The sequence below is a fragment of the Pyrus communis genome, chromosome 15 (assembly GCF_041283825.1).
Source record: "Pyrus communis isolate YQ-2024b chromosome 15, ASM4128382v1, whole genome shotgun sequence".
Lineage (NCBI taxonomy): Eukaryota > Viridiplantae > Streptophyta > Magnoliopsida > Rosales > Rosaceae > Pyrus > Pyrus communis.
The window spans coordinates 23,946,239-23,962,693 of NC_142579.1; the positions used below are offsets into that span (position 1 = coordinate 23,946,239).

At 37.7% G+C, this 16,455-nt stretch overlaps 1 protein-coding gene across 5 annotated transcripts; it reads right to left on the bottom strand.

The window, feature by feature from the left end:
• Nucleotides 1–1,230: 1,230 nt before the first annotated feature.
• Nucleotides 1,231–14,869, bottom strand: LOC137732834 (uncharacterized). 5 transcript variants are annotated; one of them, XM_068472096.2, is made up of 25 exons: nucleotides 14,731–14,869; nucleotides 14,414–14,581; nucleotides 13,763–13,872; nucleotides 12,525–12,690; nucleotides 12,268–12,368; nucleotides 12,059–12,131; nucleotides 11,764–11,899; nucleotides 10,763–10,923; nucleotides 10,324–10,448; nucleotides 10,139–10,238; nucleotides 8,937–9,033; nucleotides 8,087–8,138; nucleotides 7,707–7,808; nucleotides 7,478–7,624; nucleotides 7,184–7,346; nucleotides 6,856–7,083; nucleotides 6,614–6,768; nucleotides 5,958–6,086; nucleotides 5,723–5,840; nucleotides 5,437–5,632; nucleotides 5,143–5,254; nucleotides 4,916–5,070; nucleotides 2,612–4,043; nucleotides 2,335–2,529; nucleotides 1,231–2,076 (listed from the first exon to the last, which is right to left on the bottom strand). In XM_068472096.2, the coding sequence occupies exons 2-25, from the start codon at nucleotides 14,544–14,546 to the stop codon at nucleotides 1,600–1,602; spliced, it is 4,863 nt and encodes a 1,620-aa protein (XP_068328197.2). In that variant the 5' UTR covers nucleotides 14,547–14,581; nucleotides 14,731–14,869; the 3' UTR covers nucleotides 1,231–1,599. The 5 variants fall into 5 exon arrangements, with proteins under 5 accessions (XP_068328197.2, XP_088543004.1, XP_068328204.2 ...); XM_088686878.1 differs by having other exon boundaries at nucleotides 5,723–5,855; XM_068472103.2 differs by having other exon boundaries at nucleotides 14,414–14,559; nucleotides 14,731–14,861.
• Nucleotides 14,870–16,455: the final 1,586 nt, after the last annotated feature.

The window sequence follows — 16,455 nt, forward strand, 5'->3', positions numbered from 1 at the left end:
TATATATATATATATATATATATATATATATATTTTTTTTTTTGAACAAAATTATTTACACTAAGGGATGGACGAGTGGGCTAGCAATGATGTGGTTTATATTTCTTTTGGCAAGAATCAAACCTATAGTCTCTCACTTACCAGTGAAAATAAATACTACTAGACTGTCAAAGGCCGCAATGGGATTGCCATAGGAAAGTCTGCCCCGCTAGCTAAAATGAGCCGACCTAGCTTCTTTCTTTCAATACCTGCTCTTCTTGCTTTTATTTCAAGCGTGTCGAAAGCCTAATATAAATGTACCAAGATTGGGTGGCCAACTACTACGACTACATGCGCATTTAGTGCAGTGACTTAGAAGCAAGCTACCTTGAGCATCTTCCAAAGTTCTAAATATTCTACCGATCAAACGTTGCTATTAGCTTATTTATTTACTTGAGGCATAGGCATAGGCGGGATAGAGCTCTGCTTTAGTATAGGGCTAAAAAGAAGCTCTATAAGCCGAAATATAGCACTTGTAGCTAAAACTTTGCGCAGGGCTTTTTATTAGCCCTCCATGGTTGGAGATGGCCTAACTCAACCGTTTTAAATTTTAGATCTTCATTCAACCGTTTTGTCATCTAAGACGTGTAACAACAAAAACGCTGTTTGTTAGATACAACTGAAATGAAAATTTGATAATTACTGTCGTTGCCAATTTCTAAATGAATAACCGATGAAAGAGAACCTAAAAACTGTTCCGGTTGTCGGATTTACACCTCGGAACAATTGGATTGCAAGTAGTAGTGCTGCAAAAAGGGATTCCCAATTTCCCACTTGCCAAATTATGAAGCAGGCAAAGTGAAACAGTTGGAATCTAACTTTGTACCTTGCTTTGCTAAAGGAAAAAAAAAAAATCTAGAAACACTGAAAAATTGCTCTGAGATGCACCAAGGGAAGAGGCCCCTCTTGTTAGCTTTTGTAACTTCAATTATTTTACTTTACTTTGAACCAAAACGTACAAAGATGGATGAACAGGACAAGATACTAAATGTTTAAATGAGAAGAAAAACTTGCATGCAACATGGTGAATAACCCTTTGTCTCCCTCTCCACGCAAGGAGAGAGACGCACGGGACATACGCTGCTTTTTCATGTGTCAGGCGAGGAGAGGGAAACAGAGAGGCGTATCCACATCGCATGCAAATTTTAGTTATAAATGATGAAAGCATCACGATTCACAGAGAGCAACAAGGAGAAAACACTGCTCAACTAAATTTTAGATATCATAGGATCCAGTTCTTTACAAAGTAAGGGAAAGTAATCACAAAACTGGGAACATCACTGAATTGGATAATGACAATAAAAAATGGGTGGGGTGGGGGTAAACACACAAGAGAAAAGACAATAATAAGGGCATGACAATAAACTCAAACTCAAATACAAACAGATAAACATGATACATTATATACCTAACGGGAAGTGGTATGATCTCTCCGGTGTGGGTAAAGCCTCCTCCGAACCATATAGCAACTACATTTGAGGTTAAAGATATGTTACAACGTTTGGGGCTAATTCCATCAAAGTTGGGCCCGTACGCGAGCATGTTGCGGAAATTTAGACCTCAACCAAACGGTGAAGGAACAGGCCCTGGCCCTGTGAGAGCATCTGATCTTTTAATGCTTCCCATACCGCAAATAATGCAACCGGGTGCTGAGAGAGCTGAAAATTTGGCCCCACAAAGATCACAAACGTCATATCCAATAGTTGACAGACGACTAAGTGTGGCGGCACAGAACTGGGAAGGATCCTCAAGTGGATCAATGGACTTGTTGGTCAGACCCCTTTGCACACACATATCAACTAAGCTCCTCAACTCTTCCTGCTTACTTGGAGGTGCTTTGGATAGCAGGAGTTCAAGCATCTGCTTTGAATAAGCATAATTCTGCACCTCCATGTTCCGCTTAATCGCAGTTCGGATACAATTTATCCTGTGCTTTGCCAGAAGAGGCAACGAACCCAGGTGGCGTGAAAGTCTTGCCATCTCATCTTTTGCACTGATTGCACTAGGACCTTGAACTCTTTGCAGCCGCCCAATTTCCTGTGGATGAAAACCAAATTAGAGGTGAGTTATCTGCCATTATTTTGAAACACAAGATTTCAGATCAGTTTTTTATGGGATCTTACAACCAATAGAAATAATCAAATATGGAATATGATATTCCAACCCCCACAGGTGTTTTTAGTTCCTTATTGTCAATATATAGGCAAAAGGGTTGTACTATAATCCATAAGTCACTTAGCCTAAAGAGCACATTTCATCTGTTTATTTTAACACTTGAATAATGATTATAACTACCCGAAGAAGAGTGACTGCTATCTTGTATTGCGCACAGATGGTCCCTTGCGCTTTAATATCAGCTCCACGAGACTGATCCTTAGCCAATGCAAGAAAAGCTTCGTCAAAGCAAGACAACGCATCTGAAAGTTGATTCTGCTCAAGGTGGGCAACTCCAGTTTTAAAACATACAGAAGCTGCAGCACCACGGGGTACCTGTTATGAGGAAAACCAGGAAATAAAAGTGGATTAAATGGTGGGAATTCGAAGCTTGTGTCCACGTACATGTAAGTACTACCTGTCCAGGACGCACAGAAGATGGTGGAGAAGGAGGCTGCACTGAAGGTTTTCCAGAGTCAGTAGAATTTGGAACCCCAAGGACACTAAGATCAAGAGGTCGAGTAGAAACTGGGAACTGAGTTGATTGAATATGAGATTGTTGCTGCGCAGCAACCTGGCCTAAGGATGGTGGGACACCACCATCAGGAAGTCCAACGGGCTCGAATGGAGCAGCCAGTTGACTAGCTTGAGGGGGAACACCAGCATCAGGAAGACGGACATTGGCACTGGATGCATTGGTCTGGTTAAATGCTTTCTTGTTGCTTTCAAACCCTTGAGAAGCTTGATCCATTTTTGAAAGATAGGTCCCAGGAGGGGGCAGTGTGGCTGCAACCTGAAGGGATGGTATCGTATTCTGGAAAAAGTCCTCTGGAATAGGTACAGCTCCAACCCCCTTAACTGTTGAGGTAGGAGCTTGATGTGATACTGTTGCAGGTTGTGTAAACGAGTCCATACCAAATAGATCACCAGGGGCAGAGCCTACACGAGGAGCCATTGACCCACTGTTAACTGGAGGACGTGGTTGGGATAACATCTGGCTAAGGTCCTGGGATCCCATGGTCAATGATTTGGTCCTGGTCATAGGTGGACCCAACCCTTCACCAAGTTTGAGCTGCTTCGTGGCTTCTTTGATTTTATCCACATCCACAGCAGTAGAAGCAATGGGCTTGTCTCTTATTCGAATGTGTAACTTTTTAGCTTTTGAAGTTCCCTCTTCATCACTGCTGCTGCCATCAGCTGCACCGTACATTGTTTTCTTGAATTCTTCTTCAGCTTTAGCCTGTTCATCTGCTGCAGAGGAACTGGCAAATTGTTTGTTAAGTGTTTCCAGACCCATCAACGAACCACCACCAGGCACTCCCCTGGACACATTAGATGTGGATTTAGACAACGGAAGACCATTTAGCTTGTTGTCACCACCTGCAGATATAAAAGCTTTGACCAAGCTATCTTCCCTTACTTCTACAATGTTGCCTCGTCCTTTGATTGATCCCAAGTAAACACCAATATGATCAGCGATAATGGATGGGATGGTGCCATCATCAGTCTTCATGTACGGCATCACCTCTGCAGCCAGTTCCCACTGAGGAACAGCCTTCATGTTTGTTGGTGTTTTGATCTCCCAGTTCCCACCACCCCATTCCGGACCTTTAGGGACCATACTCTCAGCAGCAAAGTTAGCGAAAATTCCTTGAGTCCATCCAGTAGAACGGACTCTTAAAATCCTTTCACAGTATCGTCTTAATTCTGAATCTGTGCCATCTTCTTCTAGTTTTTGAGCAAGACGCCGCATGGCACTGGGGTTAAGGTGGCATATCAAGAGGTCGAGCATACTTTCATAATCAGCTATAACTTCAAAGGTTTCTTTTGCACTATCAAACTGCCCAAACCTGCAATTTTATCTTAAGTTATAAAACAAAAGTTGCTTCAATGAAGACAAAGTAACATGAGAACTATTTTTTTTTACAGAAAGTAACATGACAACCACCAATCCATCAGTTCTTCAGCAATGAGCTGGAACCCTGGATGGAGCAATCTAAATAAACAACAGAAAAGAAAAACCTTCAATGCGGCTTGACAAGCATAACTCCTGAAAAGGGATGTCAAATATAAGCTCAATATAAATTCAAGTACATAAGCATGCACTTGAAAAAGAATTTGATCCACCAGAACAACTTTTGTCAAGCAAGCATTATCACAGATTGAATAATTCCTCCAAGCATAGGCAGACCTATAATCCTTCATGCACAAGGTAAAGAAACTATGGATTCCTATTTTAACCACTACATCAGAGTCAATCCCCTACCAAGTTTCTTTTTATTATTTATCTCCTGCTCTGTTCCACATATTCCTTTCATAATCTTGTACAACATGCAAAGTTTAGAAGACTCAAAAGTTAATTTTAAATTTTCTGATACCACTATTAGACACCCTTTACTCATTAATATTAGGACAATTTTTAAATTATAAAAACTCTAGGTTAGAAAGGTCTGAGGGTGATTTGTCTGTATAGATTTTTAGTTCCAAATGTTTTATTCAAGTACTTCCCAAACTGCAACCCAACTACCCAAGTACCTCCCAAAGCATGTCTTACATAATATTAGATATGTCAGAGTATGATATCATAAAATTTAAAATTGAACTGCAGTCATTAAAGAAAAAGATATGGAATAAGTTCGCTGAAAAAAAGCCGTAAGAAATTTATAGAAACTGAAATTTGCGGGATAAAAATAAAAAAGAACACTTTGTCTTATCTGCATACTTGATACATGCATAACCCAACTGGCGGAACCGGTGGAACAAATGAGAGGTTGGAGGACATCTTGGATAATCTCTAGAGCGCAGAAATTCGTCTTTTAATACAGACAAAGCAGTTGTAAACCGGAGAGCTTTGATAGCATAGACACCCCTCAACACCTAAGTTATTTCAAAAGTTCAGTAAACAAAACAGACAACTACCAAAATTTGTTAAACACCACTTTTTCTTACCTGAGTGAACTGTGGTCCTGCTTGAGATAGCGACACAGAAAGATCTCCACAAACAGGAGAGCCTCTAGCAAGAATATCAAGAGACCTTGGAGTAATACGCAGGCTGTCAAACCTTCATTTAGAAAGCGCCATCAGCAATTATTCAAGAACCAATATTTATCAAGGTTTGGAAAAGAAGAAAATGACAGTACAACCCATACTGTTATACTGCTTTAGTGCTTTATGATGTAAGAAGCACAAAAATAATTTTCAAAACAGACAGCATGTGTATAAGATCACTGGAAAAAGAAAAACCTTGATGTTATTTGATATAATATCTCTGGAAGGTCAAGCTTCTGCTCAAATCTCTCTTGCATTGTGGCAAATCCAATAAGAAGAGGTTCAAGAAGCCCAACAAGACAGCTCTTAATCTCAACTCCCTTCTTTTGTCTGGGGTTTATTTCTGTTGGGGTTGCAAGCAACAACCGATCATTCAGCGCACCAACCAAAACTGCACAGAAATACATCATAATGAGTCACAAGGATAACAGCAGAGAGATACATACCCGCGTCAACATCAGCAGCCAATAAAGTTACACACCTGCATAAGGCATACTGATAGAGAGAATAGTCCTTACTCTACCGTCCCAGCCAAGAACGCTAATTGCAGTGGTAGTAGAAAAGAGAAGTGCAGGTCCAACCCATAAAAGAGATCTAAAGTGAATAGAGGTCAAGTGCTCAAACAAGTTGTAAAAGCCTCAATAATTGAGTTAAATGAATGATTACCAAACAAAAAAAACGTAAAAACTTATACACCAAAATGTTGTAAAGGATATTGAAGGAAGTCCTCTATCAAATTTGGCGGAACTGCCTGCGAGTATATCTAGATCTGCCGAAACTATAAGCACCCTTTGCGTCGTTAATATTCCAGCTACATAGCCCCTAAGAGTTTCTTGCCAGTGAACCTGTCAAAGTACAGCAGCTGGATCTTTGAAAGGGGCAGATTAAAAATGGTTTGCACATTCAAAAAATTAGGTATACAACAGCGTAGTTTAAGAAGAATACAATTCCAGAAGAATATAGTTGCACGTCTTGTGACGTGTGTAAATGATGTCTCTATTTTAATTAGCAGTCGATACATATAGAAGAAATTTTCACCTATGCATCGGATGCAAGCATAGTGAGCAACAATCAAATTCTCTCTATATTAGGATAATAAAGAAAATTTGCTCTATTTTTTTTTTTTCACAGGAAAATTAGTCTGCTGATAAAATACACAAACTTGAGATGTCCTTAAGCTTGAACCAGAAACTTTCTTAGGCAATGTGAGAGAGGCAAACAGGAGTGGAAAATTTTTACCCTTGCTTGGGTAGTTTCAAGTTTCAACTGAGGAAGTGTAAAGGGGAAGAAAGGTTTTGGCACTCAGCAGCACGCCCTAATTACTTTCAATTGTTGAACAATAAATTTTAAACCATAATGGTTATATGATCACCTGAAGTACAATCTCATTTAGTTTCAACTTAATTGACTTTTTCCCTTCACCCTTTGTTGCTATATAATGACCATCAGAATTAGAAAGCCGGGATCCTTGAATCAACTTTGCCAAGCCAATCTGATTCCCATGAGAAGCAAACATCAATGTTGACTCTACAATCACAGAATACTATGATTAGCACATACTATGGATGAAAACTTTTTTACAAACTAAACATGATAAATTCTTCCCTCCAGTACCTATTGGAGTCGAAAAAATTCGATCAACTTCAATTTCAAACATAAATTGCATTGGACCCTTGGGACCAGTGTCAGTATCCACAGGTTGGCGTTCTTCAGCCAATAGAATCTTCTCATTAGCTTCAGGAGAAGCCTTTTTAGGTAGAATATACAAAACCAGTCCAGTCTTATCATCATCAAGAATTGCAAACTGATTTTCATTGGGTCCAATAAATGCTGCATCACGACCTACAAAACTCAAAGATGAAATTTGTGAATAATTACTAGATCTCCTGCATGCATATGTAGACATTTCTGGGGAATAAAGGCATCCAATAGGCAGACAAACCTTTTATAGTGGTACATTTGCTGTTTGCTGCCTGAGAATCGGTATTTTCAAAATAAAGCACCACTTCATTTGTAGCACCACTAAACTCATAGACAACAAGAAATAGGCCCTGCTTTTTACCGTAGGCCATGTACTTTGGATGATATTCCACATTTCCAGGAACCTATGAAAGAGAGGAGAAAAGGATTTCACTACCATTAGCACCACCAAGTGGGAATCCTCATAAAAGCTAAAGGGAAAATTACAAAGACATCAGACTAATTCAAATCATAGCATATCATGTCAAAACACTACCGTCGTGTAAAGTTTTTTGTAGATACTGTCCGCTCCAGAACAAATGTTATATGCCATAAGGTGTAATCCATCAACAAAAAAGGCCCTGACAGGATAATGAAGAACCCGATTCTCTTTATTGAAGAAATTTAACTCCAGGTGAAAAGGCTGCAGATGAACCAAAGTTTTCATATACAAATTAAGGAAAAGTAACACAAGACACAATCAATCTATAGCTGAGAAAACTAACCTGAAATACAGGAACATCCTTCAGATGATGCTTAGTGTCTACAATAGTAATGAGGGGCAGCCGAGATATTGGGGCACTTTTGGCATGACCTTCCATAAAATGCTATAACAATAATGCAATGAATGAATCAACAATAGACTGAATCATAACAAGTAACTTGAGAAGTCAGATTAGATCAGACTGGAAGTCCCCAAGAAGTGTTTTAATATAAAGGAGTGGGACGGGAAAAAATAAGCTGGACTATGGTTTTTGAATTTTGCCTAAGCTACAATCAATCCCCTTAGAGTCACATAAAAACCTATCCATGATCCATCCTCATAACAGTACAAGTCAATAATAAAATAATTTTACATCACATCTTTACGATAAAAGTGACATACGCTGTGGAGAAAAGCCTTCCGGGCAATGTCTGATATTGTCAGCTGACTGTGGCTGCAATAAAAGAAAAATTATTAGACAATATACAATACTAATAAACTTCATCACATTATTAATATAAAGCCGCAAACAAATCCAACGTATTTAACCCGACAAAGCCTTTAGTGACTAATTTAAGAGTGCAAGCCCAAATTTGAACCAAGAAAAGCAGTAATATGACATATACACACATGTACACAAAATATAATTTAAATTGACAAAGCCTTTAATACCACGGAAACTTTATGAGTGAAAGTCCTTATTCTTTTTTATCGAAACTGATTGAAAGGCTAAGACTTGAAGAAAAGCAGTAAAATTAAGTCAACAACTACAGCCTATGCCATAAGTAGTAACCCAAAAGAAGAAAAGGGTTAAAAGAGAACTTATTCCACCAGTAATGTCCAAAACAAAAAATACAACTAAGCCATCTCAATTTTGACATCTGTTAGTTTATTGGTCCTATCCACACATCCCCTTTTACCTTCCACAACCCCTGTTAACTTCTGTCCTTACCCTTTTCAATTCATTCGATCGGATGGCCAGAAATTGAGAGGGGTGTGTAGAAGGTAAAAAGGGGTGTGTGGATAGCACCACCCTCTTTTTTCAATGAACAATAAGTGAAAATGGTAGATGGGGAAACTCTTTACAGATGTAAAGCATCTGAGGTCAAGATAGCTGACAAAAGGTGCTGAATACAACCTAACAAAATTGTTGGAAAAATCACATGGTGGTTTTTAAGTTCTCTAAAGTTAAAATCAAACTTCCGCTGATAACCGGGACAACAAATCTGGTTTACAAAAACTCTGATCTCACCCTTTCAGATGATGTTCTTGCAGTTGAGCTTGAAGTTGATGTTCAGCTAATATTCCAGATGAACCCAAAGCTGAAAGCTTTTCCTTCAAAACAGATGCTGCAAATACCAGTACCATTAGCATATCTGGTCAATAAGCACAGCAGCAATAGAAATAACTCTATAAAGGTTCTATTCATAACATTAAAAGTTTATAAAAAAATTTGCTATCTTAAAAACCAAAATATCAAAGGGGGGGAAAGGCACGATATTAATGTGAAACTAACAAAATTATTCAGGAGAACACAAATCATGAAATGCTACTTCAATTATGTTTCTCATAACAGACACAAACGATACATATAATTACAGAACGCGTACCTGTAAAACTCAAAGATTAGCAAGCTTACACCCTAAAGATGTCTACAGATTGATCAAGAAAATGCTCAATCATTGGCATATAAACGGAAATAATTTTCAACTTTGTATCCTAAGAAGTACATAATAAGTATGACAGCTAAAGATTTTTCTTCTCCCCATTAAGTCCTTGTCAGATTTATGAATGGCACTAAAGAAGAGAAAAGACAAAAAAAAGGGGCAAAACTATTTAAGAATGCAGCAGAAAGTGAGGTGCCACTAATGATTAATGAACGCATTGATCTTCTCAACAAGCACTTAATTAGTAAACCTTCCACTCCCAGATGGATCTGAATCTTTTGCTTGCCTTGTTCCACTCTCAGGCAATGCCTAGACAAGTATACAGTCCATTCCAATTTAAATAAAACCATAACAAGAAGCAGTAGAAAAAAAGAAAATAGTCACATCTTGATAACTTCTTCAAAGTAATTGAAGATCACCTGCTAATACATATGATCACAATAACCTCCAACATAAAGTGTATTATCTACCACCAGAACTTTAATGAACTCATTTCTTTGTGGAAACTACTGAAAACATTCTACTTAATCATGAGAAAACTTAGATAGCATGTACATTTGCTATAATTATCTTTAGACCAAACTATTAGTTAGATTCCTTGAACAAAGACCAATAATAAAGCATTTTCTTTAGACCAAATAATAAGTAGCATTTTCCTCAGGATGATGTGGTGTTAAACCGGGAAAAACTCGGGTGGACAAGGCCAATAATAAAGCATTCAAAAAGGTCACAACTCAAACAAAACAGAACAAATAAATACACAATATTGTGCAAATCTTATTTTTACCTGAAGACCCTCTTGCACCTTGCAAAACTGCAAACAGCTGTTTCCTTCCTTCCCTAGTGTACGCTGCCCTATTTTTCACATTGTCTCCCCCTGTCATATTCTACAACAAAACTATAATATTAAAAATATGCACTTTTGGATATGGGTATAGTAAAATGTGTGTTATGTAAATGGTTGTGCTTAACTGCAAACAGAAGTGCTGCTAAATTTAATTTTGGGTGAACTTCTAGAGTTTTAATTTGCGGTAAAGGGTAAGCTGCTTCACCACCCTGCTGAGAGAGGATGCGAGGGATATCAAGTGATTCAATTGCTGCGAAAAAAAGAAAAAGGAAAACACTGAAGTCACTACAAGCTAGGAATATATCAAGTGATGGCCAAAAAAAAGATGGCCCCATTAGCGTCTATGCAATTGCAAGCACACATGCCACATACAAGAATTTATAAATACTACTTTATATTATAAGCAAACATCATATACATATTGCTAGTTTCCTTGCAGTGGTTTTTTTTTAACACTACTAAATAAATAAATGCCAGAAAGAAAACGAAAGGAAGTCAACATGTTCAAAAGAAATATATTCTTCTCATGGTAAGGGAAAAGAGTAAACAATAATAATAACTAACCAGCAGGCTCAAAGAAATTTGCTTGCATTGGAGGTCTATTCGGATTAATTATAACCCGTGTTTTCCACACTTGAAGAGTTCCATCCTTGGAAACAGTCACAAGTAACCGCAACAAGGGGAGCCACGAAACTGAAGCTATTGGTTGGGAACCCACTTGTGTACTGAATTGCAGCAAATGGTCAAACTTAAAAATGTTGATTAGAGCCAGCTAGAGATTGACAAAACAAGCAGATTTTTAAATAGGAGTGGCTCATATAGTATGACATGTCTGTTAAATCATATTGGCAGCAAATTAGGCATGCCTCTTGTAACTGAAGATAATGAAAACAATCTTTTTGAAGCAATCTATTCTACAAAATGAGAATCTATTAGCCATTATAGCCACTCGAACTTGAAGTATCACAAACGAAGCATGCAGTCCTAGTCAACAATGAAAATGATTATGGAAAAGTATGCACTAGCAATGAATTAAACATGCCAATGAAGTATCAAAAACTACCACTTTCATGATCAAAAGAGGCTTCTTTGATGGCCTGGAAACCTAAGAAGCTTCTAAATCCTTTATCATTTGTCTAAGTGATTAAGTTAATGATATCCGTCCTCTTAGCTTTATGGAGGAGCTTCCAGATATATTAGGTCAACTGGCCCTACAGAAGTTTTAAGGCATATATTGTAATTTTTATGACAGCTGGCTGCCTGTGATAAGATTGTCCAGTAAGCAATTCACAAAATTTGCTACAAACTTAAGCCCATTTTCTTTAAGATAAATAAATAATTTTCAGTAAACTAAACTCAAGAAAACAAAACAAGAGCATTAATGAATCAGTCGAGAAAGGAACATGAGGCATTAATAGAGGAATAAATTTCTAATCGCTATTGGCTTGTGCACAACAACGTTTTTATTTTTTCCAATTCTTTAGTTTTAAACTTTTTTGGCCTTTATGGAACTTTATGTGTTCCATTTTATAATTTTTCTAGTATAACTACCATAAATGACTTACATTCCAATCATACTAGGTCTCTCAGTTGACACATCCCATGCGAGCAGAGTACCCCGTCGATCACCAACAAAGATCCACTCCAATGTTGGGTGAAAACCAAATGCACCAGCACCAATGAGCTTTATGGTGTTATCAACTGTATAACAAAAACAAAAGATGAAGAAACACATGAACCACTTAAAGAAGACTAAATTATTATTTATTACTCTTGAGTCTCAAACACTCAACAAGAAAGAATCAGACTCACTGTTTGCTCAAGATTTTTTTTATTAAAAAAAAAACGCTCTCATCTTACTTTGTAAGGTGTAATGAACAGCATAGGTGTGAATGTTGTAGGCTCGAATCAAACCATCAGCATAAGCTACATACTGAAATGGGCAAAAAGAAAATGATTGCAATATCACAGAATAAAAGGACTACGCATATTAGACGTTTATCCAAAAGCCACAAATGTACTCTGACTACAAGGACAAAAGTACAAAATTCAACCAAACAACCATATACCAGGACAGGGTGGCGAGGATGGCATGCGAGATTGACAATAGGTTTCTTCAAATCTGTCTTTATTTTTGTAGGCACTCTTCCTCCTTCAACAGTTCCAACAACTTCATGCACATTGAAGCAGTATCAAGAATTAGAGATAAACAGTCAGCATGAATGAACATGTAATACTACTACACTGTCATGTCACTGCATTTTTTGTGTGTGCGTTTGTTGGGGGCAGATAACCACTGAAAGAAAATGAAAAAAATGAAGAAAACCTGTGACACTCATTTTCTTGTGGAAACCGAAAAACACTACAGGCTGGAGAGGCGTCAAAGCGAGATGGACTTCTGTATCAGAAGAAATTTGTTCTGTCTTCTTCTCAGGTGAATGCAAGACGCATGTTTGCTCAGCATCAAAATCACAGGAGCGAATGGTACAGTCCTACAAAATGAAGGGCGGAGGAAGATAAAGATAACACCAAATAAAATGTAATACAACATAAAGCAACAAAAGATTAACACAAAATAAATGAAGTACAAAGAAAACCTACAAAATATATTAACCAATGAAGGAGACTACAAATTTACTCGTATTATATTCTGTGCTTTGATTAATCTCTTCAAGACTTGTATATTTAGAGAAAATGAAATTGCACTGGTTCATGCTAAAGCACACATCTTTTAACTAATAACCATTCTAATGCAATCTGAAGAGTGACCAAGTGAATACTCCAACAACAACATGCATAAGCGTAATATTTGGCCCCTCAGTAAATTACATATCTTCTATCTGTCTCACAATCAATAAGCACAATCTATTATAGTGACCAAAAGATGTAGTCACACTTTACAAAAGGAATAGGACACACATACTTAAAAGCTTCTAAAAGTCTGTCATTAAAGACTCTTCTAAAAGTGTGTCAAGTTTTGGCAGTTATAATGTTACAAAAAAAATAAAAATAAAAAAAAAATAAAAAGGGACTCTTCTAGAAAAGTTTGTTGGTTTGTTCTCAATAACTTAAGCTACTATGAGACGAACCTACAATCACTAGAACAAAAACATGGAATTCAACATAAACCAGAGGGTTGTAGTGACAAGGATTTGTACCCAAGAACTAAGATGTCTTCCTATGATACAATGATAAATAAATAAATTATGTTCATTTCACTTTATTTCGCAAATACTTGCTGTTAGAATATGAAGCAACAATTAGTCATAAGCACTAGCACCTTACAGATGCATATGCATGTCAGATAAGTTACAGGGAGTTTCTGTAGAAAAGAAAAAAATTACGAGAGCATGTGAGCGCGCTTGAATTGGAGCTACCTTAATGCCCTCAGTTTAAAAAGCAATTATTAAAATTTGAAATTTCACCCTCTTTGGTTGACAAAGAGGGTTCTCTTAATAATAGTAGAGATATTCGAAAACTAAAACTCGGATATTAACAATAAGAAGAGATCCAATATCTATATCTGAAACCATCCAAACAGAGAAGGGCTTATAGGCAACCAACCTCAACAATCGCCACCACTGAATGCCCACTTGTGGGGCTATAGGACATGCGGACAACGGGGGTACCAATATCAATAGATGAAATCTTGCTTCCTGTCAATGCATCCATTTCTGTGCAAACAAAGACATTAAAAATTAAAAATAACCGGATGTGCAGATGGAGCAAAAAACATATTAAGGACAAACATGTTTGTATGGCATATGCACGAGAGCACATTCAATCTAGAAATTTTTATGCGGTATTTGGATTTCATGGAGTCACTGAGTACATCCATGTCGTCATTCCTAAAAATTTATAAGAAACTAAAAGTTTCCCAAGAAAGATAAATCAGCATCAAGAACATCAATAAAACCTCAGTACTTATCGAAGATTATAACTTTACACTGATAATTGACTTAAGTATGTTAAATGCACTAGTTACAACACATCAAAGCACTTTACTACTCCCATGGCACACTCGCACGCCCAAACCCGAGCTCGAGTGATACAGTTTTCCAAAAGAAGGCCAAAAATAAAAGTAGAGATTCTAATTCCAAACAATGTCGCTAACTAGAAAGATACACACACAGAGAGATATATAACATATTCAAAGTAGAAAATCGCAGCTGGTATAATCACAAACAAAAAAGAGGAAGTGGGGTAGTGTTTTACCAATGATGTAGTTTCCAATGGCAACGGCGACAAGGGCCTGATGGGGATGAAAGGCAGCAGCATGAGGCTGCAACTGCTTTGAACTGCGTCCCACATGTCGTAGATCCAGATGCTGCACCGTTGTCCACTCCATCTTAGAGTTTCACCTGCAACTCCAGCATCAAAAACCTATACATACACACACATATATATGTATATAAGAAAGAATATAGTGCTCCAGAAATCTCAATTTTTGTTCCGAATTTGGTAATTGTGATGAAACGATTCGATCGATGTAGAGCGAATATAGAGAGAGAGAGAGAGGAGTTGGATCTTACTTCAACTACCAGATCAATCGGAGATTCAGAGAATCAACTGAAATGGGAGTTCATTGATTTGACGAGGAAGAAGAAGAAGAAGATCGACGACTGGGCTGATGAAATGGGAAAAGTCCAGACAGGGAACACAGCAACAGAGAGGGGAGAGAGAGAGACAGCGAGCGGGCTTTTGCATTAGCCGAATCTCAAGGCCTAATTATTATGGGCCAAGACCCCAATGTTCAATTTTGTTTGGGCCTTCTAACTTTTTTGCAATTGTCATGGACCGAACTATTTGTTATAACTAAAGGTCCGTTTGATTACTCTATAAGAAGAAATTCTGCTTATAAGTGTTTTTATTGGTTATTTAGTACTACAGTCTAGTGGTATTCATCTTCACTTGTAAGTGAGAGGTCTTAGGTTCCATTCTTGCAAGGGGGAATTTGAACCAAATTATTGCGAACTCATTGTGAGGCTAAGCCCCCTTCCCCTAACCAAATTATTGCTAACCCATCGTGAAGCGATACCCCTTTCCCCTTTAGTGTAGTAATATCGCTTGTTCAAAAATAAAATAAAATAAGTGTTTTTATTGAAAACATGTGAAATATTTTGAAAAACTGCTTCTCACAGCTTCTATAATCCCCCTAAGTTTTCTTTTCTTTTTCTAAACATAGTCTGGCGCTTATGATTGTCAAAAAGTTATTTTAACACTTGTTGAAGTAGTCAGAAACAACCCCTAATTGAACCGTGTCCTTTGGGATGTGGCATATGCCTTCCCTTTGGGTACTAGGCCTTTGAGTCAATTATGTATCAAGGTGTTCTTTGGGTCCATGATATGTCATGTCACTATTTCATACACGGTCCAAAGTGGAAGGAACCTTGCTCTGTAGATTCTTCCCTTGAGTGTCCATGCTACTGCAAAGTTATCAATTAGAGGCCTCTAGGACCACTCATAAGCTGCATGCGGAGATTGGTCTACATCACACTAGTAGCACGTAGCGGTATGCCTAGTATGGCTTGTGGCCTCCCCTCCTAGGTGCATGCGAGGGTTCACTCCTATAGATAACCAAGTTCAACAGAGAAATCAATAATCGTCATTTACTACTCAACATGCATTGTGCCATAGTTTCTCTTAAACTGTCTCTTTGACTTAGACATCGGATACCCTTTTGGCGGACACACTCCCCACTTTTCTCGTGTGTTCATCAATTAGGCTCACAATGTTTCTTGTTTTATAGGTGGAGTTTGTCAATTCAACCTTGGATGAAATTTGCATCCACACTTACTTTTAAATATAACGTGTTGAGGAGGGTGCGGTCATAAATGATAACAAGGTCTTAGTTTAGTGGCATTGGAAGAGATCCCATGTTCGGAATTAGAAAAACACAGTATCTAGCAGAAATATAATGGTAGACTACAGTAGATTGTATAAACAGTGGCCATTTGATTCCTAGCCATATAGTTATCTTCCATGTTTGGATTTTAATCTACCACTTTCCCAATCAATGCTTTTGTCTCCATATATATATATTCCAAAAACACGCAAAGTGGTCCTTAATTGGATGAATAGACGGAGAAAACGCATAAAGAAAAAAGCTCTCATGAATGAGAAAAGGATTTGATGGGGTCATGATGGATCGACATAGATCCAACACTTCTTTAAGATTTACATAAATCTAAATCTAATATGAGGCTCCCAAGGTTTCTAAAAAGAAGATGAAATGACACAAATGCTCATCCTTCTCG